This window comes from Entelurus aequoreus, linkage group LG07 (genome assembly GCF_033978785.1).
Source record: "Entelurus aequoreus isolate RoL-2023_Sb linkage group LG07, RoL_Eaeq_v1.1, whole genome shotgun sequence".
Taxonomy (NCBI): domain Eukaryota; kingdom Metazoa; phylum Chordata; class Actinopteri; order Syngnathiformes; family Syngnathidae; genus Entelurus; species Entelurus aequoreus.
In genome coordinates this window covers 66382767-66410525 of record NC_084737.1, presented here as the reverse complement: position 1 = coordinate 66410525, position 27759 = coordinate 66382767, and the positions used below count along the sequence as shown (strand labels likewise).

The 27759-nt window shown below is 39.9% G+C and overlaps 2 protein-coding genes and 1 long non-coding RNA gene across 4 annotated transcripts in view; 2 read left to right on the top strand and 1 right to left on the bottom strand.

Moving 5' to 3' along the window:
- Window positions 1-13614, top strand: part of LOC133654180 (uncharacterized) — a 15995-nt gene extending 2381 nt beyond the window's left edge. Inside the window, exons 2-8 of the long non-coding RNA XR_009826843.1 lie at window positions 3526-4062; window positions 5370-5517; window positions 5707-6171; window positions 9637-9666; window positions 10019-10060; window positions 11055-11122; window positions 11220-13614. This is a non-coding gene — a long non-coding RNA (uncharacterized LOC133654180). The remainder of the gene's footprint in view (window positions 1-3525; window positions 4063-5369; window positions 5518-5706; window positions 6172-9636; window positions 9667-10018; window positions 10061-11054; window positions 11123-11219) is intronic.
- The window catches only part of klhl17 (kelch-like family member 17), a 25752-nt gene extending 2666 nt beyond the window's left edge, over window positions 1-23086 (bottom strand). Inside the window, exons 1-12 of one of the 2 annotated variants that reach the window (XM_062054277.1) lie at window positions 22671-23086; window positions 14523-14787; window positions 11532-11653; window positions 11244-11465; window positions 7442-7474; window positions 7246-7362; window positions 5935-6148; window positions 5697-5841; window positions 5362-5529; window positions 3941-4029; window positions 3805-3878; window positions 3544-3725 (exon numbers count right to left, since the gene is read on the bottom strand). In XM_062054277.1, the coding sequence (XP_061910261.1) occupies window positions 3544-3725; window positions 3805-3878; window positions 3941-4029; window positions 5362-5529; window positions 5697-5841; window positions 5935-6148; window positions 7246-7362; window positions 7442-7474; window positions 11244-11465; window positions 11532-11653; window positions 14523-14736 (1580 nt within the window). In that variant the 5' untranslated portion in view covers window positions 14737-14787; window positions 22671-23086. The remainder of the gene's footprint in view (window positions 1-3543; window positions 3726-3804; window positions 3879-3940; window positions 4030-5361; window positions 5530-5696; window positions 5842-5934; window positions 6149-7245; window positions 7363-7441; window positions 7475-11243; window positions 11466-11531; window positions 11654-14522; window positions 14788-22670) is intronic. The other variant, XM_062054278.1, reaches the window with a different exon arrangement.
- Window positions 23087-23390: 304 nt separating this feature from the next.
- noc2l (NOC2-like nucleolar associated transcriptional repressor) overlaps window positions 23391-27759 on the top strand; it is a 39921-nt gene continuing 35552 nt past the window's right edge. Inside the window, exon 1 of the mRNA XM_062054274.1 lies at window positions 23391-23831. Coding sequence (XP_061910258.1) covers window positions 23812-23831 — 20 coding nt within the window. The 5' untranslated portion in view covers window positions 23391-23811. The remainder of the gene's footprint in view (window positions 23832-27759) is intronic.

Sequence of the window (27759 nt, the reverse complement as noted above, 5' to 3'; positions counted from 1 at the left end):
TGGGAAAGTTTGATTACTTTTAAAAAATTCAATGGAATCAATTGATAGACGCAACATCATATATGTAGTTTATATTGAATAGTTACATAGTTCAATGATCACGGTCATTATTGAATGTCTGTTAGTACCAGGATGTCCAAGCACAGCAGATATACGCGCGAGCCTCTTTTGCTGTGGTCGCGCTCACAAGACAACGATGAGAATTTTAGATTTTTGATTGTTAATCAAGAGTAGCAACATGGTCCTTTTATCCTCATCTGCTACATTTGTAGCCGGGGCTGCAAATGTAGCTTACCACCATCCAGGTGAATGTGGAGTGAATGAATGATGTGCTCTCAGTTGTCTGTGAAGCGCCTTGAGTTTCTAGAAAAAAACGCTATGTAAATGTATGTTTACCTGCTCAGTGGCCTTGTGGTTAGAGTGTCTGCCCTGAGATCGGTAGGTTGTGAGTTCAAACCCCGCCGAGTCATACCAAAGACTATAAAAATGGGACCCATTACCTCCCTGCTTGGCACTCAGCATCAAGGGTTGGAATTGGGGGTTAAATCACCAAAACGGCGTGGCGCGGTTGGGAGAGTGGCCGTGCCAGCAACGTGAGGGTTGCTGGTTCGATCCCCACCTTCTACCAACCTCGTCATGTCCGTTGTGTCCTTGAGCAAGACACTTCACCCTTGCTCCTGATGGGTCGTGGTTAGGGCCTTGCATGGCAGCTCCCGCCATCGGAGTGTGAATGTGTGTATGAATGGGTGAATGTGGAAATGGTGTCAAAGCGCTTTGAGTACCTTGAAGGTAGAAAAGCGCTATACAAGTATAACCCATTCACCATTTACAAAATGATTCCTAGAGCATGGCCACCGCTGCTGCTCACTGCTCCCCTCACCTCCCAGGGGATGGAAAAGGGGATGGGTCAAACGCAGACAGTAATTTCACCACACCTAGTGTGTGTGTGACTATCAGTGGTACTTTAACTTTAACTTTATTCCACTGTTATTATCTCAATGGATGTCTCCAGGTGTCTCAATTGAAGCGATCAAAAAAGATTTGATAGCTTTCTGGAAGTTTCTTACACCACATTAGTATGTTTGGTGTACACTGCATACAAACTTCCAAGTCAAATATAATGTTTCACCAGCTGGACTTATTCCAGCCTCATAGGTGCGTAAAAACAAAAATAATGAAATCGAAGGGCGAATATGCGGGGGCCAGATTGGACAGGGAACGCCCACATTTAAGGGTCGCTCTACTCAAAGTGTGCATCTTGGAATTAAGGCGGGCAGTGGCAGACTTAAGTCATTGGGGAGAATTATTTTTTGTCTCCTCACAGCCATAGTCCACGCATAGGAGAATCGGGCCCTTGATGCATAAAGTAATAGTTGGCACATGTAGGGTCAGGAAACAGATTAGAGATCAGCACATGGTGACATTTCCAACACAGTAAGTTGAGCCTCCCAGCAACTGGATAATAAAAGAGCTCCAAGCTATGGTTTATTCATGGCTCTGCACTTGCTCCCACAGTGTTCTGACTCACACAAAAGCAAGTGGGTGTCTGGGGTGAGGGGGTTGTGTGATTTAGCTGACACATCAACAAATCCAAGACAGCTACACCTCAAAAAAAAAAAATTCCATGTCTTTTTTTCTATATTTGCTTTATCTGACAGCATGTGCAATTGCATCAGCGTGAATCATCAGACTCATTAAAACGTAAAGCCACCAGGTCTTTAGCTGATCCGCTTAAGGTTTATAGATTTAGGAGAAAATCCCACAATTGGAAGAGAATTGTGCACACAATCACACACAAATATCTAACATCACATCCCTAACAGGAATGTAAACAGTAAATTAATTTGTTAATATATTCTCAAATTGCAAAGGAGCTATTTGCGATATAATGTAGATATAGTGTACAAAACCTGACTGTGCCCCTGATCAATAGGCTCATTTTTATGCATTTCTATCAGTAGTCAATTATAGTGGTTAGAGTGTCCGCCCTGAGATCGGTAGGTTGTGAGTTCAAACTGCGGCCGAGTCATACCAAAGACTATAAAAATGGGACCCGTTTCCCTCCCTGCTTGGCACTCAGCATCAAGAGTTGGAATTGGGGGTTAAATCACCAAAATGATTCCCGGGCGTGGCCACAGCTGCTGCCCACTGCTCACCTCACCTCCCAGGGGGTGATCAAGGGTGATGGGTCAAATGCAGAGGACTCATTTCACCACACCTAGTGTGCGTGTGACAACCATTGGCACTTTAACATTAAATAAGATTAAATATTTGAAAACCAAATTCTATTTATTTAGTTCTTATGTTAGACCCTTTCAAGCTCTGTGCTATTGATTCCTGATTTAACATGTACTTTTACTTTACATTTATTTATTATTTATTTTTTTAATCTTATGTACAGTAATATGCAGTAAAATAACAGATACTGTGTATTATTTAGAATACACATATAATGTGCCAACAGATTTTGAATTCAAGTAATATAGCATTTTTTTTAAAGTCCCAGTAGAGGGGAAAAACAAGTTGACTTGTTGTGTTTCATTGTATTCATTAAAACATACCAAATTACAATCTGCAAAGTATGCATCACTTGTCAATAGGGGTCACATTGGGGCATGTGCACGTTTACACTGGAGTCTGATAAAAATCACACTTTACTTGCAGTGTAAACAGTCAGTTTGAAAAATTATATCTCCAAAAAATCTGATTTTGGCCACTTTGGCCTGCAGTGTAAACATCCTCTAATACACTTCTGCCTTGGAGACTTCGTATGTGTAATTAAAATGCAACTATAATTATTTGATACTTGTTTTTAATTGACAAATGTGTTTCAGATTGCAGTATTTGTTCAATTAAAGACACTTACTACATACAGTATGTCTAGTTTGTCTACTATTGTGTGCTTAGCTTTTGTGTAACTACTAGCTTACCATGTTTACCTTTTGTAAAAGACTTAGCTAAAACACAAGAAAATGCCAACTTTGTGTGGTTATTGGAGGATATTTAGATTTGAACTAGCTGTCCAGCTTTGCAAGAGTAAGCACGCTACAAAACCGCTTGAATCGGAGTTTACAGTATATCTGAGATTTTAGATATAAGCTGATATAAAGACAACAGATGGACATTAGTTGTTAGGTAAATCTGGTGAACCTATCGATACCTTGCGAATAATGTATTGTGCACTATCCATAAAACAACAATAAAAATAATAAATAAATATTACATTTTTTTGCTGATATTGGACCCAATTCCAGTATCAAATTGGGACACTCCAAAATAAATAATCAATGTATTCATAGCATCAGCACCAATGTCATTTTGAAAAGTTTCATTGTGTAAATGTTTATTAGTTATAGCTGACAAGGAACAACACAGACTGAAATTATGTATTTTGGATGTTCCATCATCAACCAAAAATGTTTAACTTTAAACTTACCATTATTTTTTCATTTTTAGTATGACAAAATACTAGTTTGTATCTTATGTTACACCCTGCACTTATCCATTTTCCATGTGTTCTACTAGGATTTGTGCCGGGCAAACCTGCGTATGTTCATGGCAGCCACGCCCTCCCAGGAGTTGCTCTTGGGGTTGAACCTTTCCACAGAGTTGAGGCAGCTGGTCCCGTCGTTCCCTCCCGCCACATACAGCATACCGTCCAGCACGGCGACCCCAGCGCTGCTGCGGCGACTCAGCATGTTGGCGATAGATGTCCACGCGTTGCTCTGTACCAATCCATTGGGCGCATTAACATCCCTCGCATACAGCAACGTTTCGCCTTGTGGCAAAAAGAATAAAATGTACCTGAGGATCGTACTTCTCCACCGTTGCAAGATGTGAGGAGCTATCGTAGCCACCCACTGCGTACAGGTTGCCATCTGGAGGGGAAATGACGGCTTAAAAACTCCTCAAGAGCAACATGTTGATGCCACGTTCCTACCTAGAGTTGCAACACGAACATATCTCCTGCGGGTACTCATGGCCGCAATGGATGTCCACGTGCTTGTCAGAGGGTCGAAACGCTCAGCACTGTAGATAGAGAGAAGAAGAATATACTGTATGGTACGTACCAAAAACAGCTATATGTGTCCTATATGTGCTTAAGTGTGTGTGTGTGTGTGTTCTTGTATTTCTACCCTTCTTGAGACATCAACAAGGAAAAGTACCGTCCGTATGAGGACCGGTGAACAAGTTAGGACACAAATCATGGTCCCAAGATGGAAAACCATTGCATCTAATAGAGAATGTCTCATTTGCACCCCTGGTGGGGAAACCATTTAAAATTAGGGTGGTCCCTAAAAGGAGGGATTTTTCAAATTGACTGTGTGTCGGTTTTAAAAGTGCTCCCCCTCTGGTCAACATGTGAAATAACAAGTGTGTGTAAAAAAATGTAAGTGCTCCCCCTCTGGCCAACATATGTAATAACAAGTGTGTAAGAAATTGAAATGCGCCCCCTTTGGCCAAAATTTATTTAAAAAATAAAATAAATATGTATATAGAGACATACTGTAATACCTTGAAGTCAATAATGATGATTAAAAACCAATTAAGCAAAAAATTCAAACAAAAAAATAATTAACTAAAAGCTTACCTTTTTTATATTTGCATAGTATGTATATATTATTAATGTTGTAAATACAAATCTTGATATGTCTAGAAAGGGTGGTTCTAAAGAAGGAGGCGTTTTTCGGAGGTCTCAAGAAGGTACTAATTAGGGATGTCCGATAATGGCTTTTTGCCGATATTCCGATATTGTCCAACTCTTAATTACAGATACAGATATCAACCGATACCGATATATACAGTCGTAGAATTAACACATTATTATGCCTAATTTGGACAACCAGGTATGGTGAAGATAAGGTGCTTTTTAAAAAAATAAGATAAATAAATTAAAAACATTTTCTTCAATAAAAAAGAAAGTAAAACAATATAAAAACAGTTACGTAGAAACTAGTAATTAATGAAAATGAGTAAAATTAACTGTTAAAGGTTAGTACTATTAGTGGACCAGCAGCACGCACAATCATGTGTGCTTACAGACTGTATCTCTTGCAGACTGTATTGATATATATTGATATATAATGTAGGAACCAGAATATTAATAACAGAAAGAAACAACCCTTTTGTGTGAATGAGTATAAATGGGGGAGGGAGGTTTTTTGGGTTGGTGCACTAATTGTAAGTGTATCTTGTGTTTTTTATGTTGATTTAATAAAAAATAAAACGATACCGATACAGATAATAAAAAAACAATACCGATAATTTCCAATATTACATTTTGAAGCATTTATCGGCCTGCCGATATTATCGGACATCTCTAGTACTAATACAAGAATGTGTGTGTGTGTGTTTGTGTACCTATTAAGACACGAAGCTCCATCATAACCCCCGGCAGCATACAGCAGCCCATGCAAGACCGCCACGCCTAAACAGCTCCGCCGCGTTCCCATGGAAACCTCCGGTTGCCAGGAGTTAGTGATGGGGTCATACGACTCAACAGTTGCCAGGTCTGAGGTACCGTCATACCTGTGGGGATTTAAACAAAGTTAGAGTTAAGATAGTTAACAAATTATCGAAAATATGGATGAAGATGTTCGCATTATGATAATGTCAGATTATGTAAAACAAGAACATGCTCAACTTATTTATTGTGTCAATGCTCATCAACTGTTACAGTAAAGTTTGAAACTCACCCTCCAACAGCATAGAGTCTGTTCCCGATGGCTGCCACACCCACCCGGGCCCGCCGAGTGGACATGGATGCCACCATGTGCCAGCGGTCCGTCCTGGTATCGTATGCTTCACAGTCTCCATGAATGGCAAACAGACTGCCGCCACCTGGAGATCCACACACGCACGCATAACAACGTTCAAATACTCAACAGTTTGTCCGTTTTTAATTGGATGTGTTGCTTTGAGTTCATCTCTGACCGACAGCGAAGAGAACAGGGCTGGCGCCCTCGCAGCGCCGTGGCCGCGTCCGGCTGTTACTGAGCACGCCTCTCTGCTCGGGCATCAGGTGATACTTCAGCGCCTCGATCAGCAGGTCCTTGCACTCGGAGTGATGACGCACCATCAGCTCCGTGTCCACGTTGCTAATGAGGAAGTCTCGCCTCAGCAGCGGCAGCCGCACGCACTTCATCAACTGGCGAGGACAGCATCATTTGGGTGAGTAGAACTGGATGAGTGCGATCTAACAGATCATCAAATGCAGGGGTGTCCAAACCTTTTCCAATGAGGGCCACACACTAAAAAAATTAAAGCAGGCGGGTGTCATTTTGTTATTTTTCCTTTTTAAAACCAATAGAATATAAATATTGTTTTAACCTTTAGGGCTTTCAAATTTGGTCCCGGGGACCTGGAATAAAAACGTTAAAAATAAGTCATATAGATTTTTTTTTATTCTACGTTTAAATCGCTAGATCAACTTCAAGTCTATCTGTCGGTATAAAGTGTTTTTTTTTTATGTTTTCTGTCTTTTTTGTCAAAATCCTGTTTTTCAAGGCAAGAAGACAAAATATCCAATATTTTCCCTCAAAACTATTCAAAGTGGAATATTTGATACAAAGTAATTGGATACTTAAACAAGTCAATCATTTACAACATTTATTTTAATTTCGTATTATTTTTTGAGCAAGGACAGTTTTTGAAAAAAAATCCCACTAAAATTCTTCGGGATCCAAAAGGGCCCCATTCATTAAATGGTTAAAAATAAGTCATAAGTCATATATTTTTTCTCCACTTTCAATGCTTAAATCTCTGTCAACTTCAGATCTAGCCATCGATTATAAGTTGTTTTTTTTTAAGTTTATTTCAAGTTGTTTGTTTTTTGCTCTTTTTGACAGAGAAAACTTAGTTTTTTCATATGACAAACACCAAATATGCATTATTTTCCCCCCAAAATGGGGAACAAAATTTATTTTTGATTTAATTTGATGTAATTGGAGCTTTCAATAGGTCAATAATTATTTATAATTATTTTTTATAATTATTATTATTATTATTTTTTTTTGCAATTACAGCTTTAAAGCAAAAAAAGCCTGCAATGCAGATTTGGATAATTAAAGTCAACATTGAACATTTTTCTCATTACTTTTCACCCCTTTATTTCACTTTTTTTTTTTTAAACAGTATTTTTAGAATTTGCCACAGGGCGTTAAAACATTAGCTGCAGGCCGTAAATGGCCTCACAGCCACACTTTGGACACCTATGCTCTAAGGTGAGCTTAAAATGAGTCTTACCCATGGAACATGCGGCCGGCGCCCATCTACGTCATGTTTAACCCAGCTTAGCACAGCCCGGTACACTTCCTCTTCGGATGGAACGTTCAGGTTGTCACTAGAAATAAGATCCAGTACCTGTAGGGACAAAACTTGATGAAGAACTATGACAAAAACACATATCTTGTTGAGTTTGGTGCTTCCATGTTCCATCCACCTCAAGTCTTGGCCAGGTAGTTTTTAGGTATTTCTGCCAACACACAATACACAACATGTGACGTACCCACAAAAAATAATGAGAACCAATGCAAAAACTGTTTCCTACATTCTGCTTTTAAATCACACTGCCAGAATGGCACTCATTCAACAACATTTATTTTTGTGATTGTGGTGATGTACAACTGCTCTGCATTATATGCAAGTGTCCGTATTGTTGTGGCCAGGTTGGTCGAAGTGCAGGGATAAGTAAAGATGTCATACCACCGCCCACAGCACAGATGGGGGCCAGATTTTTTATTCTGCCATTTAAATATCTAAATTACAAAAACTATGTCATAAATGTTGGTATACATTTACAATACAATCAAATTAAGAATGTCTTAGACAACCTACAGCCCCTATCAAAAATATGAAATGGTTCGTTCCGCCTGGATAGCAGCAAACCTAACTTCATAACGTCATCAAAGGTCGCCTTTCAGAATTCACACACACAGCACTAGCGTTTTGGAACAAGGATGAGGTGATAGAAGAATAGGAGAAAATTATGTACAACTTTTAATTTTGCATCTCATTGCCCATAACCGTGGTGCATTCAAAGACCCTTGATTAAAGTTAGAAACAAAGGCATCAATAGATTTTAAAGACAGGGGGAGACATAACACCCACAGATGCACTAATAATACAATTATTACGGTAAGTAACAACGATGTATTATTATAATCCTATGTGTGTCAATTAGTCTCCATAAAATTTAAGCCATCATAAAAGAAAACTTGAACGATTTGTAATCATATTTGAGTGAATAATGACAAGTTATATAGTGAATAAAGACAAGGTATATAACTATTATGGATATACTTTATGTTGTCTGTATTTTTTGTATTAAAACCAAATATACCAAGTATTTCAACCAAAAAACATAGTTAGCTTTTCAGTGCATGTGCAGCTGAGATAGGCTCCAGCCCCCCCAGCTACCCTGAAAGGGACAAGCAGTAGGAAATGGATGGATGGATGGATGGTAAACATACCAAGTGTGTGTATGGGGCGGTGACATTGGGTTTAAGGTGGGATGGAGGGGTTGAAGAAGTCTTGTGTATGGAGGCCCAGAATTGGTGCTACGCCCTGGATTGCGGCCTGTACTGTGTGTCCAAATTCATTGCACAAGTGCATGGAATTATTAGAGAAATGAATGCACTGTATAGACACACACACGCAGGCACACACAGTCTGTGGTGGTATATAGAGTGCTGCAGTCTGAGTGGCTGGCTGGCACTGTTCCCAGATGAAGCTGAGGCTGCAGACAGCTGCTGCTGCTGCTTGGTCAGATGAGGGCAGCAGTTAGCAGCCTATGCACTAATCCACTTGGTTTACCAGGCCTGGAGGATGGGGATCGTAAAATAAATCATGCCCTTTTTATTTAAAATGGCCACCTAATATTAAACATACAGTAAAATGTAAATAATTAAAATATTCATGAATTGTATTATTATATTGTTACTCAAAGAAAGACAAATACACTTCTTTTTTTAGACCAGAGGCATATAAATTCATCCAGGTCTGGTGCAGTTTTGTGATGGCCGCACAGGAGCTGCAGACAGAACGGGCTTGTAAAAAACTACCAAACGTCTATTTTTAATTTGCCATTACAGCAGCAGCTTAAACGCCATTGTTTTCATGAACTGCAGGGACACACCCATTGAATCCTGGGAGAGTAAAGCTTTGCGTCATACACCAATATAGCGCCTAAATGTCATAGGGGCTGACAGTGCAGAACAGCTGCTTTTTTATTTTTGTGCGCGGATTTGGATAGTGAGGCCTCATTGAAATAGTTGTGATATAGTTATAGTAATTATACACTGTATGCCAGGATAATATACCTTTATCTGATTACCTTTCTTCACTGATTGTCTGGGAGAAATCACATGCTACACTTTTGTTTCCAGAAGTATTTTTTTAAGCAGAAGTATTGCCTCCCAGGAGAAGCTCTTACTATAGATATTTGAAAATTATTGCATAAAAAGTATGACTTTGGTCTAAAAAGAACAACATTATACAAATTTTAATTTGAAACTAACAGTGTATGCAGTGTAATTTCAAACTACTAGTTTGTGATCACATAAAAGCAAAACTTGTTTTGAATTATCTATAATTTGTATTTAATGTGTCTTTCTAACCATTTGCCCTGTCCCCCAGCTATGTTCCAGGGATGTGGACTTCACATTTGTAAGTTTACTATACTGTTATGTGTTCTTGCTGACATCCATCTGGATGGTCATACAGCCAACTGCTTTTACAGAGTGACTATTAAATACAACCATCTATTAATACATTATTTTAAAGACACCAATACTGTCAATGTAAATGTTTAAAACAGTCTCATTCTCACTGTTCTCTTGACCCACCTGGCATCTCCTCTTCTTAGGGCATATTTGGAGTGAACCCTGATGTGGAGATTACATGTGGCCCTTTTTTTTCATTATGAGTTTACTAAATAGCTCTTATTTTAATTCTAGAAGAGACTGTCTCAGATGAATCTAGCATATCTGACCTCATCTCTGCTTTCTGTCTCCCTCAGAACACCAAGGTCCATGCAGCCTTTTGTCAAATAATATGTACTGTAAGTACAAAATAAGCTATTATCTCTTTGTTCACCTAAACCAGTGGTTCTTAACCTGGGTTCGATTGAACCCTAGGGGTTCGGTGAGTCGGCCTCAGGGGTTCGGTGGAGACTCCACCGCGGAGGTCAAAACACACACGACTCATCTTGTAAATAAAAACTCCTCCCTATCGGCGTACGAGGATACCCCCAAACAATGTTCCCTCTAATTTTCCATCTGATTTGCAGGTGTGTAATTTGTTGAGAGTTCATGCACTGGTTGGTTTTGTTCTTTGAACAAGGTGATGTTCATGCACAGTTCATTTTGTGCACCAGTAAAGCATTTCTATAACTTTGTCTTGAATTTAAAAAACATTAAATATTTCACTAAAGAAGGGTTCGGTGAATGCACATATGAAACTGGTGGGGTTCGGTACCTCCAACAAGGTTAAGAACCACTGACCTAAACATTTTTAAACTATACTTTAACCACACTTTATTAACATTTTTGAAACAACACTAGGTGCACATATATCCTCTGGTATGTCGTGCGCCTCCGTATATCGTATAAATAATAATTGTGGGCCGCCATGACCAAAAATGCCAGGGCCATTTTTAAGTCCCAGTCCAGCCCTGGTTATAAACAAGCACCATCCATGACAACGTTCTCATCAGGGTCGCCATCCAGCCTGCTCTTTGTCGGTCTCCAGTCCCCACACTCGGAGCTGGTGAAGGAAGTCACATGACGCTGTGATGCGCTTTCAAAATAAAAGCATGTATACTTCAGCGGTATATCTTTTTGGATGGGACAAATGCGTCTTTCTCCAATATCGAGGGTCACTACACCCCTGCTTTGGACTGGAATAAGCTGCTGAATAAGAAAAAGCTGACGTGCCAGATGAAATAGTCCATGGCAGCTCAGATCAGCAAGACTTGGACTGATTTTGATAGATGCACTGAGCTGAGGAAAAACAAAGGTCTCGTTTATTTACAATAGCCTACTGTGTCTCCACAGGGTTTTTTCTGTCTACAGCAGGGGGCTCCAGCTTTCATCAAGAGCTACTTTGACAAAATTCAGGAAATGTGAGCTATTCTTGTTTTATTTTTATGACGGGCAAATTGTACTTTGTTTACAGAGCAGCCCTCCTCTCAAACAGTGTGGTCATTTGTCATTAAATAGACGCATTGGAACACCTGCACTCACCTGTTTCAGCGGCAGTAGCATGAACTCCTCCGTCTTGGAGACCTCCACAAAGTGCTGCAGGACGTACTTGTGCGCCGATTTGAGAAGATCGCTGCAGGAGTGCGTGTCGGCAAAGCCTCGGATGCCCAGGCAGTTGGAGGGGTCCAGCTGGCTGAGGAGGAACTTGCAGCAGGCGTCCCGCACCCCGTTGAGCTGCAGTAAGCTCGCCGCCGGAAGCAATGTCTGAGGAAAGGTGCGGTTACAGGTGGAAGTGGGAAAACAGCCAGAATGTTGAAAAATCTACCTTACCTGAACATTACCCTCCCCGACAACTATCTCTGCCGTGTAGGCGTACTGGACCAGCTGCTCCAACGCCTGGGGGTCGATATCGTGTAGCGTCACGTGGGTCTGACGACTCTCTGACATCTCATCTACACAACAACACACAATGACTGTTAGCATCCATTGTGTTCATATCTTTAAAACATTTTCAGGATCATGTGGAGAATAGAGTCTTTGGGGGCAATTTGGAGGTTGATGCCTTGCTCAAAGGCACAACAACAGCACTGCTCTTTGTAAACAGACCAACCAGTTCCAATTGCCAGATTGTTTTGGCCTCAGCGGGATTATTCTAGTAATCTTTCGATTAATTTAATCGATAAAACAGACTTTAAAGGGGACCTATTTTTCAGAACTAACCTTTATAAATAAATGATAAATTAGTTATACTTGTATAGCGCTTTTCTACCTTCAAGGTACTCAAAGCGCTTTGACAGTATTTCCACATTCACCCATTCACACACACATTCACACACTGATGGCGGGAGCTGCCATGCAAGGCGCTAACCAGCAGCCATCAGGAGCAAGGGTGAAGTGTCTTGCCCAAGGACACAACGGACGTGACTAGGATGGTAGAAGGTGGGGATTGAACCCCATAACCAGCAACCCTCCGATTGCTGGCCCGGCCACTCTACCAACTTCGCCACGCCGTCCCAACCTTTCCTACCTATTGGTACTTGCTGTTGTGTATTTGGGGTCTGCATAAGTCCTGAACATTTTAAATCAAACCGGAAATATTGATAAAACAATCTTGCCTTTCTTCATACTTCTTCAAAACAAGCTATTTGGAATTTGCCCTATTTGTGACATATTTCCCATTAGTGATGTCAGCAGATATCTCCATATATGGTAAAGTTTTACTCTAAGAGCTTTGCGCGAGTTCGTCCATTATAGTCCAGTTCCTTCTTTTTCTCTATCCTCTTGTTGTGGGTCAGACTGGCTCGTACATGCACATGCATCCTCTGCTGTTACCATTTCTGTTACAAAGTAACGTATAGTTCTAACTTATATCTGTCAGTAGACTCCATATGGGAGCGCCAAAACTACAACATGGCTGACAGGGAGAAGATGGTGTCGAAGTGGAGGCATCTAAATAAGACCGCTCACAAAACAGCGTATCCTGAAGAGATGGTCATATAGCAACTTGAAGATGGTCTGTAAAGAACCACCATTACATGTTATGTAGACCACAAGGAAGTGTTTTAAATGTAGAAAAAATCATTATTAGATGACCCCTTTAAAAGGGAAACTGCACTATTAAAAAAAAAAGTGCCTATCGTTCACAATCACTACGAAAGACAGGACGAACAATGTATTTTTTAATGCATTCTAACTTGTAAATAAACGTAAATAATAGTCTGCTTACAGCTGAGCCAATGGAAGGTCCTTTATTCCGCCCGTAAAACCCTTTCCAAAATTTTGTGACTTGAATATTAACCAAGTATTAGTGATATTGCTATGATAAGCGCGAATACAGACAAACTATTTAAAGCGGCGCCATGATCACAAGCTTGTGTGCCAATGTTGACATAATTGACTGATCAGCTGCTTCCTTGCTCGTCAAACGTTATTGCAGATCATAAACCATGCCTCTAACCTGGATAGTAGAAGGACGAGGGTGTATTCCTACAAGTTGGTACACTTTGACAGCCAATTTAGACCCGGGAATGGTCAAGAACGACATGAAAAGACGCTTGGTTCCACACTCCCTTTTCTTCGCAAGGATTATGAGTCATTTTTCATCTAAATGGGAATATAACAAGATTCTATCAGTCGGCATCCTAATGACAACAGACCTTGTACAGTAAGTGATGTTTTATTATGTTTGTTGGCTCTCATTAAGTCTGCAGGGAGTAATAATCAGTGATGTAGTTTAAAAAAAAAGCGAACGTGATGCGTTTTTTAAATTAATGCGCTGAATATTAATTGAAGCAAAATATGTAAATATTAAATGTTATTATAAATGTGCCTGTTACTACATTACATGTACACTTACATCATGTATATAAAAACTTAATGGAGGTGTTTGGATGTTTTTTTTAAGGGCTTTATCACCAGAATAGAGCGGCTCCCATAGGCTCCATTGTAAGCAGACTTTTGATCACATTTATTTACTATTTAGAATGCATTAAAAAAATTACAAATGTCATCTCTTTTATAATGATTGTGATTGATAGGCAAAAAAGGGCAGTTTCCCTTTAAAGCCTCAATGCGTATTTTAGGGAAAATAGTTACAATAAACAATCTTTCTGCTTCATTCTTTTTTTCTAATAAATGCCAATATGAACATTGAAATTGTACTTTAACACGTGTGCATTAATTAAAAAAAATAATAATAATAATATCTCAGCTGTTTTCCACCACACAGATCCCAACACCCACATCTCAGCACTCGTGTGTGCTCTATTGCAGCAGCCGTGTGGAAACGATGTACACATATTTAAAATTTCCGAGCACGCCAATTTTTATTGGTTACTCTCATTTAACGATTAGTTGAAACAACAGAATATAAATTAAAGTCTTTTTCTGAACTAATTATGCGATTCATTGTAGCAACACTAGTCCTTACGGACATTTATATTAATTTTAACTTCAGCGCACACTTCTATGGGGCTCCAAATCTCTTCACAAATGTTCCATTTTTTATTAGAAGCGAGTATCTGCAAACACCTAATTAGGCAAAAGATAAACAGTCTCTCCAAACGGGCTCATTAGTGACTGCCTTACACCAGATGAGGCTTGGTGGCAGACAGTCTGGAGGCAGTTTACCAGTACAATGCTCTCATTTGGGGAGGAAATGTGAGACACGCACATCATCGCAGACCACCTGTGCCCACAGACAGGAAGAGGAGGTCGGGAACAATGAGGCGGAGAAGCGGACGAGGTGGCATTCACAGGTGACGCAAATGTTTCTGAGGTCCGCTAACATGGAGTCAAGGGACGGAAGCACACAGGACTTACTAGTAAACATGGCTTGGAAGTAAGGGCTGCACGACGCGAGCACCACTTTATGCGCCTTAATCTCCTTGTTGGAGACGTGCAGCACGATGTCGCACAGCAGCCCGCGCTGCCGCATCCTGTTCATGGACACGAAGGAGTCGTGGTAGTGGCGCTTGGAGTTGTGTGAAATGCTGTGGCCGTCGCGGTTCAGCAGCTGCATGCCTCCTTCCATCATGGTGCCGGGTGTGACGGGCGCCGGCTCGTGCCTGTGCCGCACTCTGGGCAACTGGGGGGGGGGAAACAAAAAACATTAGAAGAGGTTGTCATTAACTTTAGCAATACCATTCGTCATCAGAAATGTCTTCCACCTGAGATGATAGTTAATCAGCAGGTGTTGTGACAGGTGTCTTAAGCGTTCACTGCTTTTTGTTACTGGTCTAGTTCTCATGATGACAGACCGCCTGTCAGCACAATAGAAATGTTCGTCCAGACATCAAGTGTAGGCTTGCCGGCACTCAAAGAGACACTAAAAAAATACAACCCCTTGGCAAAAATTATGGAATTGTCAGTCTTGGAAGATGTTTATTCAGTTGTTTAATTTAGTAGAAAAGAAAAAAAAAGCAGTTTTCAGAAATGACACATTGATTGATTGATTGATTGAGACTTTTATCAGTAGGTTGCACAGTGAAGTACATATTCCGTACAATTGACCACTAAATGGTAACACCCGAATAAGTTTTTCAACTTGTTTAAGTCGGGGTCCACTTAAATTGATTCATGATACAGATATATACTATCAGATATATACTATCATCATAATACAGTCATCACACAAGATAATCAAATTGAATTATTTACATTATTTACAATCCGGGGTGTGAAGGGGGGAAGGGGGGGTTAGGTTTGGTTGTTATCATCAGTCAACAATTGAGAACAGAGAAATGGATATTGGAACAGTGTAGGTCTGACTTGGTAGGATATGTACAGCAAGTAGTGGACACAGAGAGAGAGAGAGAGAGATCAGAAGGCATAAGAAAATGTATCTGCATTTGATTGTTTACATTTGATTATTAACAACCCGGGGAGGGTGTTAGTTTAGGGTTGTAGCTGCCTGGAGGTGTACTTTTATTGCGGTTTTGAAGGAGGATAGACATGCCCTTTCTTTTACACCAGTTGGGAGCGCATTCCACATTGATGTGGCATAGAAAGAGAATGAGTTAAGACCTTTGTTAGATCGGAATCTGGATTTAACGTGGTTAGTGGAGCTCCTCCTGGTGTTGTGGTTATGGCGGTCATTTACGTTAAGGAAGTAGTTTGACATGTACTTCGGTATCAGGGAGGTGTAGTGGATTTTATAGACTAGGCTCAGTGCAAGTTGTTTTACTCTGTCCTCCACCCTGAGCCAGCCCACTTTGGAGAAGTGGGTAGGAGTGAGGTGGTATCTGGGGTGGAGGTCTAGAAGTAATCTGACTAGCTTGTTCTGGGATGTTTGGAGTTTAGATTTGAGGGTTTTGGAGGTGCTAGGGTACCAGGAGGTGCATGCGTAATCGCAAAAGGGTTGAACGAGAGTTCCCGCCAGAATCCTCATGGTGCTTTTGTTGACCAGAGAGGAGATTCTATAGAGCAGGGGTCACCAACGCGGTGCCCGCGGGCACCAGGTCGCCCGTAAGGACCAGATGAGTCGCCCACGGGCTTGTTCAAAAATTATTTTTTTTTTTTTTTTTTTTTTTTTTTTTTTTTTTAAATTACACACAAATGCACACTCATCCACACCCACTCACACAAAAGGGGTTATTTCTTTCTGCTACCAATATTCTGGTTCCCACAACATAGACAACACATCTGCAAGGGACACAGTCCCTGAAGCACACATGATTGTATAGGCTGCTGGTCCACTAACATTTTCATTAATTACTATTTTTTATGTAATTATTTTTATATTGTTTTACTTTCTTTTTTATCCAAGAAAATGTTTTTTATTTATTCATCTTATTTTATTTTATTTTTTAAAAAAGGGCCTTATCTTCAACAGACCAGGTTGTCAATGAAATTAGATTTTTTTAAAGGGTTTTTTAAACCAGGCCCAGTCCAGATAATGTCCAAGTCGGACTCAGCAACACACACCTTCATTCATGTACACAGAAAAAAATTAGGGAACACAACAGATTGCATATAATTTATAAACAAAACACTTTGCATTCCATTCGAAAGGACGTTCCCTTTAGATTTCCGATTCTTAACATTTTACATTTATCATAATTAAGCTTAAGGCCAGATTGCTGTGAAAATATGTCCAAAAGATTAAGAAGGTTCCGCAAACAATGAGGAAAAATCTTATCTTTGTGAATCAGCCTTTTCTGACATGAACTTCATCAAGAACAAACACAGAACACGCCTCACTGATGCACATCTGCAAGACTCACTCAGAGTTGCAGTGTCAAGTTACACACCAGAGTACAACACACTAGTTAACAGCATGCAATGCCAGGCTTCCCACTAACTGACAAAGAAACAGATAACAGATTTGGTGTCCAGTTCAAAGTGTGACATGATTTAAAAATTTGAGAGTTTACTTTTGTATTTTACATGAGTTATTATTTGTACAAACATGGTGCAAAGTAATTCATGATTTGTTAAAAAATGTTAGTGGCTAGCTAGTTAAAATGGGATATTGTGATTTCACAAGACTGTCTTAGAAGTGATCATTTGAAAATGTTCAATTTGAAAAATGTGCACTTAGAGAAAATATAAAAATAAAGTGTTGCATATTGATATTTATCTGTTTCTATATATATTTATTGTGAGAAATCATAAAAATGATCAGTGTTTCCACAAAGATAAATATCATTAATTATTAATAATAACAGAGTTAAAGGTAAATTGAGCAAATTGGCTACTTCTGGCAATTTATTTAAGTGTGTATCTAACTGGTAGCCCTTCGCATTAATCAGTACCCAAGAAGTAGCCCTTGGTTTCAAAAAGGTTGGTGACCCCTGCTATAGAGAAATCTCGTTCGTTGGTTGACCTTTTTGATTACCTTGGTTGCCATTTTATCACAGGAAAGATTAGCCTTTAGAATGGAACCTAGGTAGGTGACCTCATCACATGACTAAAACACATTTCAAAGGACAACTTTCTCGCTTTAAGAAACACTAGATGAATAAAGAAAATAAATTGTGATAGTAAAAGTTTTATTATTAAATCAAACAGAGTGACAAAATTATGGAATCAGTCAATTCTTAGGAAAGTGATGAAATCGTGAAAAACAAACAAATAACACTACAACACACCATTAGTACTTTGTTGCACCACCTCTGTTTTTTATAATAGTTTGCAGTCTATTAGGCATGGACTTAAAAAGCTATAAACAGTACTTTTCATCAATTTTCCTCCAACTTACTCTGCTTGCTGTTGTCACATCAGCTTTGCAGGTTAGAGTCTTGTCATGGACCACTTTTATTCCATTTCCATTTTTCAGATTAACGCGCTGGAATATAAAGACAATATAACATACATCCATAAACGTGGATGCATATGCAAAAGTGCCATATATTTATCTTTACAGTAATCTATTTATTTATATCTGCACCTTATTGCTCTTTTATCCTGCACTACAACGAGCTAATGCAACACAATTTTGTTCTTATCTGTACTGTAAAGTTCAAATTTGAATGACAATAAAAGGAAGTCTAAATCTAAGTCACAGTATGATGCAGTGCAGTTCTCTAACCACACTAATAAACATATTGTTTAAGATGAATGCCATTTGAAATATTTTAAACCAATGTATTGGCTGACAGCGTCATACACCTCGGTCTTTGATTTCAAACAGTTTCCCCTTGTGAATTTGAAGGAAAAATACACAGGTAGCCTGGTTCAAAGTCTATTCAAAGCAGTGCTCAAGGCTGCAACACAAATAAAATACTGTATACTTAGTTTTTGTGTTTGGACACTCTGTATGACCACATTTCTCTATTGCGGTGCTCAATGCCATATCAAGTGACAACACAGTTGTGTCTACCTTTAGGTCCATTCCTTAAACACAAAAGGCCACACACACACACACTTGTATTTGTTACCTTCTTGAGACATCTGAAAAATGCCTACCTCTTTGGGACCACCCTTTCTAGGGTGCAGCCCTAAGATTTGTATTTACAACATTAATAATATATGTATACTATAATCTTTTCTTAAAAATTATTGTTTGTTTTTGATTGTTTTTTAATCTTCATTATTTGCATCAAGTTATTACAGTATGTCTCTATATACATATTTTTTAAATAAATTTTGGCCAAAGGGGGAACATTTCAATTTCTGACACACACTTATTACATATGTTGGCCAGAGGGGGAGCACTTCAATTTTTTACACACTTGTTATTTCATATGTTGACCATAGGGGGAGCACTTTTAAAACCGACACACAGTCAATTTGAAAAATCCCTCCATTTTGGGACCACCCTAATTTTGTTAGATTTCACCACCAGGGGTGCAAATGAGATCTCTATTTTTTGTTTTTTGTAATGTGCTTAAGGCCGATGACAAACGAGTCACGGACCACAGATAGACTATGTGCCGCACTTTGGGCAACCCAGCTGTAGAAGCTAACTGTTAATGGACACTATAGTCTTAGTACCGTAGTGTATTTGTTCATCCTTTGGTCACATATGGGACGCGGGTCATAAAATCAGCTGTTGACCTGGCAGGTTTTTTCAGGGATTAATAGGGAAGTCCTTTTTTAGCTGCCGTCTTGTTTTATCATATATTGCTGCCTTTTGCACCTGTCAATGTTTACTTTTGTATGCACATTCAGTCAACAAAAAATCCTGACTTAGGAGCAATGTTCACAGACTCTAGTATTTGGCTCTCTATTAGATGCAATGGTTGGTTTTCCGTATTGGGACCATGATTTCGGTCCTAACTTGTTCACCGGTCCTCATATGGAAGGTACTGTTCCTTGTTGATGTCTCAAGAAGAGTACAAATACTAGAACACAAACATTATTGTATTAGTTACCTTCTTGAGACCTCCGAAAAATGCCTAATATTTACATACTATGCAAATATAGAAAAGATAAGCTTTTAGTTATTTTTTAATTTAAATTGTTTGTAATCTTCATTATTTACATTAAGTTATTTCGGTATGTCTCTATATACATATTTTTTAAATTAATTTTGGCAAAAGGGGGCACATTTCAATTTCTTACACACACTTAATACATATGTTGGCCAGAGGGGGAGCACTTACAATTTTTACACACACTTGTTATTTCATATGTTGACCAGAGGGGGAGCACTTTTAAAACAGACACACAGTCAATTTGAAAAATCCCTCCATTTTGGGACCACCCTAATTTTGTTAAATTTCACCACCAGGGGTGCAAATGAGATCTCTATTTATTGTTTTTTGTAATGTGCTTAAGGCCGATGACAAACGAGTCACGGACCACCCCCTGTGCCGCACTTTGGGAAACCCAGCTGCAGAAGCTAACTGTTAATGGCCACTATAGTCTTAGTACCGTAGTGTATTTGTTCATCCTATAGTCACATATGGGACGCGGGTCGTAAAATCAGCTGTTGACCTGGCGGGTTTTTTCGGGGATGAAGAGGGAAGTCCTTCTTTAGCTGCCGTCTTGTTTTATCACATATTGCTGCCTTTGCACCTGTCAATGTTTACTTTTGTATGCACATTCAGTCAACAAAAAATCCTGACTCTGGAGCAATGTTCACAGACTATAGTATTTGGCTCTCTATTAGATGCAATGGTTTTCCGTATTGGGACCATGATTTGGGTCCTAACTTGTTCACCGGTCCTCATATGGAAGGTACTGTTCCTTGTTGATGTCTCAAGAAGAGTACAAATACTACAACACACACATTCGCACACACATTATTGTATTAGTTACCTTCTTGAGACCTCCGAAAAATGCCTAATATTCACATACTCTGCAAATATAGAGAAGATAAGCTTTTAGTTATTTTTTTATTGAAATTGTTTGTAATCTTCATTATTTACATCAAGTTATTTCGGTATGTCTCTATATACATATTTTTTTAATTAATTTTGGCCAAAGGGGGCACATTTCAATTTCTTACACACACTTAATACATATGTTGACCAGAGGGTGAGCACTTTTAAAATCGACACGCAGTCAATTTGAAAAATCCCTCCATTTTGGGACCACCCTAATTTTGTTAGATTTCACCACCAGGGGTGCAAATGAGAGCTCTATTTTTTGTAGTGTGCTTAAGGCCGATGACAAACGAGTCACGGACCACCCTGTGCCGCACTTTGGGAAACCCAGCTGCAGAAGCTAACTGTTAATGGCCACTATAGTCTTAGTACCGTAGTGTATTTGTTCATCCTTTGGTCACATATGGGACGCGGGTCGTAAAATCAGCTGTTGACCTGGCGGGTTTTTTTTCGGGGATGAATAGGGAAGTCCTTCTTTAGCTGCCGTCTTGTTTTATCACATATTGCTGCCTTTTGCACCTGTCAATGTTTACTTTTGTATGCACATTCAGTCAACAAAAAAATCCTGACTTTGGAGCAATGTTCACAGACTATAATATTTGGCTCTCTATTAGATGCAATGGTTTTCCGTGTTGGGACCATGATTTCGGTCCTAACTTGTTCACCGGTCCTCATGTGGAAGGTACTGTTCCTTGTTGATGTCTCAAGAAGAGTACAAATACTAGAACACACACATTCGCACACACATTATTGTATTAGTTACCTTCTTGAGACCTCCGAAAAATGCCTAATATTTACATACTATGCAAATACAGAAAAGATAAGCTTTTAGTTATTTTTTTATTTAAATTGTTTGTAATCTTCATTATTTACATCAAGTTATTTTGGTATGTCTCTATATACATATTTTTTAAATTCATTTTGGCCAAAGGGGGCACATTTCAATTTCTTACACACACTTATTACATATGTTGGCCAGAGGGGGAGCACTTCAAATTTTTACACACACTTGTTATTTCATATGCTGACCAGAGGGGGAGCACTTTTAAAACCGACACACAGTCAATTTGAAAAATCCCTCCATTTTTTTGGGACCACCCTAATTTTGTTAAATTTCACCACCAGGGGTGCAAATTAGATCTCTATTTATTGTTTTTTGTAATTAAGTTAAAGTTAAAGTACCAATGATTGTCACACACACACTAGGTGTGGTGAAATTTGTCCTCTGCATTTGACCCATCCCCTTGATCACCCCCTGGGAGGTGAGGGGAGCAGTGGGCAGCAGCGTAGCCGCGCCCGGGAATATCATTTTGGTGATTTAACCCCCAATTCCAACCCTTGATGCTGAGTGCCAAGCAGGGAGGTAATGGGTCCCATTTTTATAGTCTTTGGTATGACCCGGCCGGGGTTTGAACTCACAACCTACCGATCTCAGGGCGGACACTCTAACCACTATGTGCTTAAGGCCGTTGACAAACGAGTCACGGACCACCCCCTGTGCCGCACTTTGGGAAACCCAGCTGCAGAAGCTAACTGTTAATGGCCACTATAGTCTTAGTACCGTAGTGTATTTGTTCATCCTTTGGTCGTAAAATCAGCTGTTGACGTGGCGGGTTTTTTTTCAGGGATGAATAGGGAAGTCCTTCTTTAGCTGCCGTCTTGTTTTATCACATATTGCTGCCTTTGCACCTGTCAATGCATACTTTTGTATGCACATTCAGTCAACAAAAAAATCCTGACTTTGGAGCAATGTTCACAGACTCTAGTATTTGGCTCTCTATTATATGCAACTGTTTTCCGTATTGGGACCATGATTTCGGTCCTAACTTGTTCACCGGTCCTCATATGGAAGGTACTTTTCCTTGTTGATGTCTCAAGAAGGGTAGAAATACAACACACACACACACACACACATGATCTGCTGTATGTAAGACAATGCCACACTGAAGGCTGCGACAATTAAGTACACAGCATTATGCATTACAGTCCTATTTATAACGGAGACGCTTGGTGCAAATAAGACAACACAATCCAAACTAGCACCTTTGCAAAAGCTTGCCAATTAAACCTCTTGCTTTATCGAGGCACAACCTAAACTGACATCGCAAACACCGCCCAATGTTATTGTCAAAGCATACATGTTTACATTAGCATTCGTTTTGAAGCAACATCAACACACAATATGGAGATTCTTTACCGGTAGCTTTGTTGCGGTTATATTTGCAATTGGTGTCGTTCCCGCAGTGATGGAAGGAGAAAAATCTGCAGCTGTCGCAGTCAGGATGATAGGGGAAACGGTAGCAGCTGTGCCGGCTACCTGTCCATATTCGTCTCAAGCTTAGGAACATCAAGAAAATCCCTGTTTGGTGCCTTGTATACGATTGACGTCAATGCACAAAAAATGTATGAACGCTGACATAGAAGCGTTAAGGTGGAATGTTGACAACCTCTTATCAAAGCATTAACACAACTCAAATTAGAGCCCAATAATATCCAGTTAAATTCTAATTAGCATTAATTAAATAAGCAGGTAAGTATACAATCCCACATGCCATGTTCAATTTTGGTCTGTAGGCGTGTAAATTATTCCTAATCAAACATACGACCTTAAGCAAGCCCTCGTTGGGCTCGGAGTCCGGAAGTAACTTTGAGTTATACGACTACGCATGCGTAAGAGGCGGGTCTTCTCTTAGACAATGCGTGATTGGTCAGACCCTTTTCCTCCACTACCTCGACCACTCTGTTTAGCGTTGACAAATCAACATTTACTGAATAAAAGTGTTTAATTGCACGCCATTGAAACGTGATTTAAGTAAAAAATATTTTTTTTATTTTATTCCCCTGTGTGAGTCTGCCATGCGGAACAAGACTATGTACTGTACTCACGAGCGGTCGCCGTCGGTGTGACAGCCGTGGATTGTTTCTGTGTGTGACCTTTCCCAGCTTTGCATTGGACGGCAAAATTGTACACGAAGCAAAAAATAAATATAGTTGTTCCGTCGCTCAGCTGCTTGTCCCGTGGACGCAACCGATCATTCAATTTAAAGCTCACATGGAGCGTCACAACACGACTCCAGCGATTCATTTCTCGCTTGTCGTGCTCGCCGACTTGTTTTTCAACTTTCAGACCCCGACACTAAAATATGTGTTTGCAGCGTTAGTTACTATTTGTAAATATTATCACTATTTATTTATCTTGTTTCTCGATAACATCGACTTGTTTGATCAAACATGCATGGAAGTATAATTCTCCCGTCGTAGTTTGTCCATGAAACACAAAACTAACTGCACCGGTGCATTGTGGGAATTCAAGCTCGTTGTCACACGTTGAAGCCAGCATGGCACCGAAACAGAAAAGGTACGTCTGTGTTTTATCTCACTTTGCCACTGCACATGTTTGTCGGGTATTTATGCCTAGTCGTTTGACTCAGTATTACATTTAGTGTCGGATTGTCGTTGTGAATTATGTTAACGTTGCCGCTGTGCGAGCTGTTCTTGACTCATGTAGCTGCTAGCTTAAAGTATTTGCTAGCTGTTGTTGCTAACAACAACAAACCAGGCTTCTTAGCTGCTTTACACAGAAAATGTTCCTGGTAATTCCATGTTCGATCAATAAATAGTTTGTGTAGTGCAGTGGTTTTCAAACTGTTTTCACCAATTACCACCTCAGGAAAAAAACGTGGCTCACCAAGTACCCCCATAATGACCAACATCAATATGTAGTAGGTCTAAGTATTCTTTCAAAACAAGGCTTAGGTGTTATTTAACAAATATGCTGAATATTTTTGGCCACAGTTATATTTTTACCCACAGTTTGAATCAATCAGTCAATCAAAGTTGATTTATATAGCCCTAAATCACGAGTGTCTCAAAGGGCTGCACAAGCCACAACGACATCCTCGGCTCAGATCCCACATCAGGGCAAGAAAAAACTCAACCCAATGGGATACAACGAGAAACCTCGGAGGGGCGACCGGTGCAATGGACGTCGAGTGGATCTAGTTAATAGTGTGAGAATCCAGTCCATAGTGGGGCCAGCAGGGGATCGTCATGAGTGGAGACAAGTCAGCAGCGCAGAGACGTCATCAACTGATGCACAGATGAGTGGTCCACACCGGGTCCCGACTTTGAACAGCTGGCGCTTCATCTGTGGTCACCTAATAACCTCTTCACGCAGGAGAGGTGGGCAGAGCAGAAAAGAGACGGCAGATCAACTGGTCTAAAAGGGGGGTCTATTTAAAGGCTAGTGTACACAATTGAGTTTTAAGATGGGACTTGAATGCTTCTACTTGAACAGTTACACTCTTCGAAAATACGAACATAAAACACTGTACTTAAGTCGAGTGATTCTATAGTTTACCACAGGATGGAACCCGCGTACCTTGTGTGGCAGATATGTGTATAAAGAGAGTATGGCCAGCGAAACGAGAGGCGCCATGACTGCTACCAAGGACGTGTGTGGCTGTGCCCGGATGCATGCACTTGCTGTCGAATTGACGCAAGATTTTCTGACGAAATAAACCAAAATAACTTGTCCATATATAGTTCTAAACATTCTCCAGCTCATAAACTTACGATAAAAGATGCTTTTATTTCGTGACCAGCAGGCACTCTTACCACGCACCCGCAATAAACATAAAAAAAATACACCCAACAACCAAAATATAACTTTTTTCCTTCATTTTGCCAAAATATTCATGACCTTTGGACCAACAATCACAGAGAAATTGTCACTTTTGAAGTATGTCAACAGTAGTGGCTGCCTCCAATGTATTCATACTCACTGTATATATATCACTCATTGTGTATTATTCTAACTGATCTTTATTTTTTGTAACATACTAAGGGAATAAGTTTACTTTTGTAGTTATTTCCCCATATTTCTCCACAGTAACTCTGATATGGTAACACTAGCGAGCAGTAGAGAATATAGAGATTTTTGGTCCAGAACATATTTTGCTTTATTCATTATTTACATATTTCTTCAATCAATCAATCAATCAATGTTTATTTATATAGCCCTGAATCACAAGTGTCTCAAAGGGCTGTACAAGCCACAACGACATCCTCGGTACAGAGCCCACATACGGGCAAGGAAAACTCACCCCAGTGGGACGTCAATGTGAATGACTATGAGAAACCTTGGAGAGGACCGCATATGTGGGTAACCCCCCCCCCCCCCCCCCTCTCTCTCTAGGGGAGACCGAAAGCAATGGATGTCGAGTGGGTCTGACATAATATTGTGAAAGTCCAACACATCAGCGAAAGTCCAGTCCATGGTGGGGCCAGCAGGAACCATCCTGAGTGGAGACGGGTCAGCAGCGTAGAGATGTCCCCATCCGATGAACAGGCTAGCGGTCCACCCCGGAGCAGAGTAGAAAAGAAAAGAAACGGCAGATCAACTGGTCTAAAAAGGGAGTCTATTTAAAGGCTAGAGTATACAAATGAGTTTTAAGATGAGACTTAAATGCTTCTACTGAGGTAGCATCTCTAACTTTTACCGGGAGGGCATTCCATAATATTGGAGCCCGAATAGAAAACGCTCTATAGCCCGCAGACTTTTTTTGGGCTCTGGGAATCACTAATAAGCCGGAGTTCTTTGAACGCAGATTTCTTGCCGGGACATATGGTACAATACAATCGGCAAGATAGGCAGGAGCTTGACCGTGTAGTATTTTATACGTAAGTAGTAAAACCTTAAAGTCGCATCTTAGGTGCACAGGAAGCCAGTGCAAGTGAGCCAGTATAGGCGTAATATGATCAAACTTTCTTGTTTTTGTCAAAAGTCTAGCAGCCGCATTTTGTACCATCTGTAATCTTTTAATGCTAGACATAGGGAGGCCCGAAAATAAAACGTTACAGTAATCGAGACGAGATGTAACGAACGCATGGATAATGATCTCAGCATCGTTTGTGGACAAAATGGAATGAATTTTAGCGATATTACGGAGATGAAAGAAGGCCGTTTTAGTAACACTCTTAATGTGTGACTCAAACGAGAGAGTTGGGTCGAAGATAATAGCTAGATTCTTTACCGAGTCGCCTTGTTTAATTGTTTGGTTGTCAAATGTTAAGGTAGTATTATTAAATAGATGTCGGTGTTGAGCAGGACCGATAATCAGCATTTCCGTTTTCTTAGCGTTGAGTTGCAAAAAGTTAGCGGACATCCATTGTTTAATTTCATTAAGACACGCCTCCAGCTGACTACAATCCGGCGTGTTGGTCAGCTTTAGGGGCATGTAGAGTTGGGTGTCATCCGCATAACAGTGAAAGCTAACACCGTATTTGCGTATGATGTCACCTAGCGGCAGCATGTAAATACTAAAGAGTGCAGGGCCAAGAACCGAACCCTGGGGAACTCCGCACGTTACCTTAACATAGTCCGAGGTCACATTGTTATGGGAGACACACTGCATCCTGTCAGTAAGATAAGAGTTAAACCAAGACAAGGCTAAGTCTGACATCCCAATACGCGTTTTGATACGCTCTAATAAAATATTATGATCAACAGTATCGAAAGCGGCGCTAAGATCAAGAAGCAGCAACATAGATGACGCATCAGAATCCATCGTTAGCAATAGATCATTAGTCGTTTTTGCGAGGGCTGTCTCCGTAGAGTTATTTGCCCTGAAACCGGATTGAAAAGGTTCACAGAGATTGTTAGACACTAAGTGTTCATTTAGCTGCTGTGCGACAATTTTTTCGAGGATTTTCGAGATAAACGGAAGGTGGGACACCGGCCGGTATTAGGATGAATAACCGCTTTTTTGAATGCTAGGGGAACAGTACCAGAGGAAAGTGATAAGTTTATAATATTTAACACTAATGGACCTAATAAAACAAAAAGCTCCTTGATAAGTTTCCCAGCAATTGGGTCAAGTAAACATGTTGTTTGTTTTGTCCCATTTACACATTTTAACAATTCCTCCAATGTTATTTCATCAAAGAGGGAGAAACTATTTTGGAGGGCAGTGTCCGTCGTATATACAGTCGTATCTGTGTTAATAGAACCCAGTTGTAGCTGAGATGCATTGTCTTTTATCTCTTTTCTAATGACTTCAATTTTCTTATTAAAGAAATTCATAAAGTCATCTGCTGAGTGGGTGGAGCTACTGGGAGGAGTCCCTTGTTGGGTTAGCGATGCTACTGTACTAAACAAAAATTTAGGATCATTTTTGTTGAGGTGGATGAGATTTGAGTAATATTTAGCTTTAGCTGAGGTAAGCATGCGTTTATAAGTTATTAAACTATCACTCCATGCTTGATGGAAAATTAGTCGCACGCCA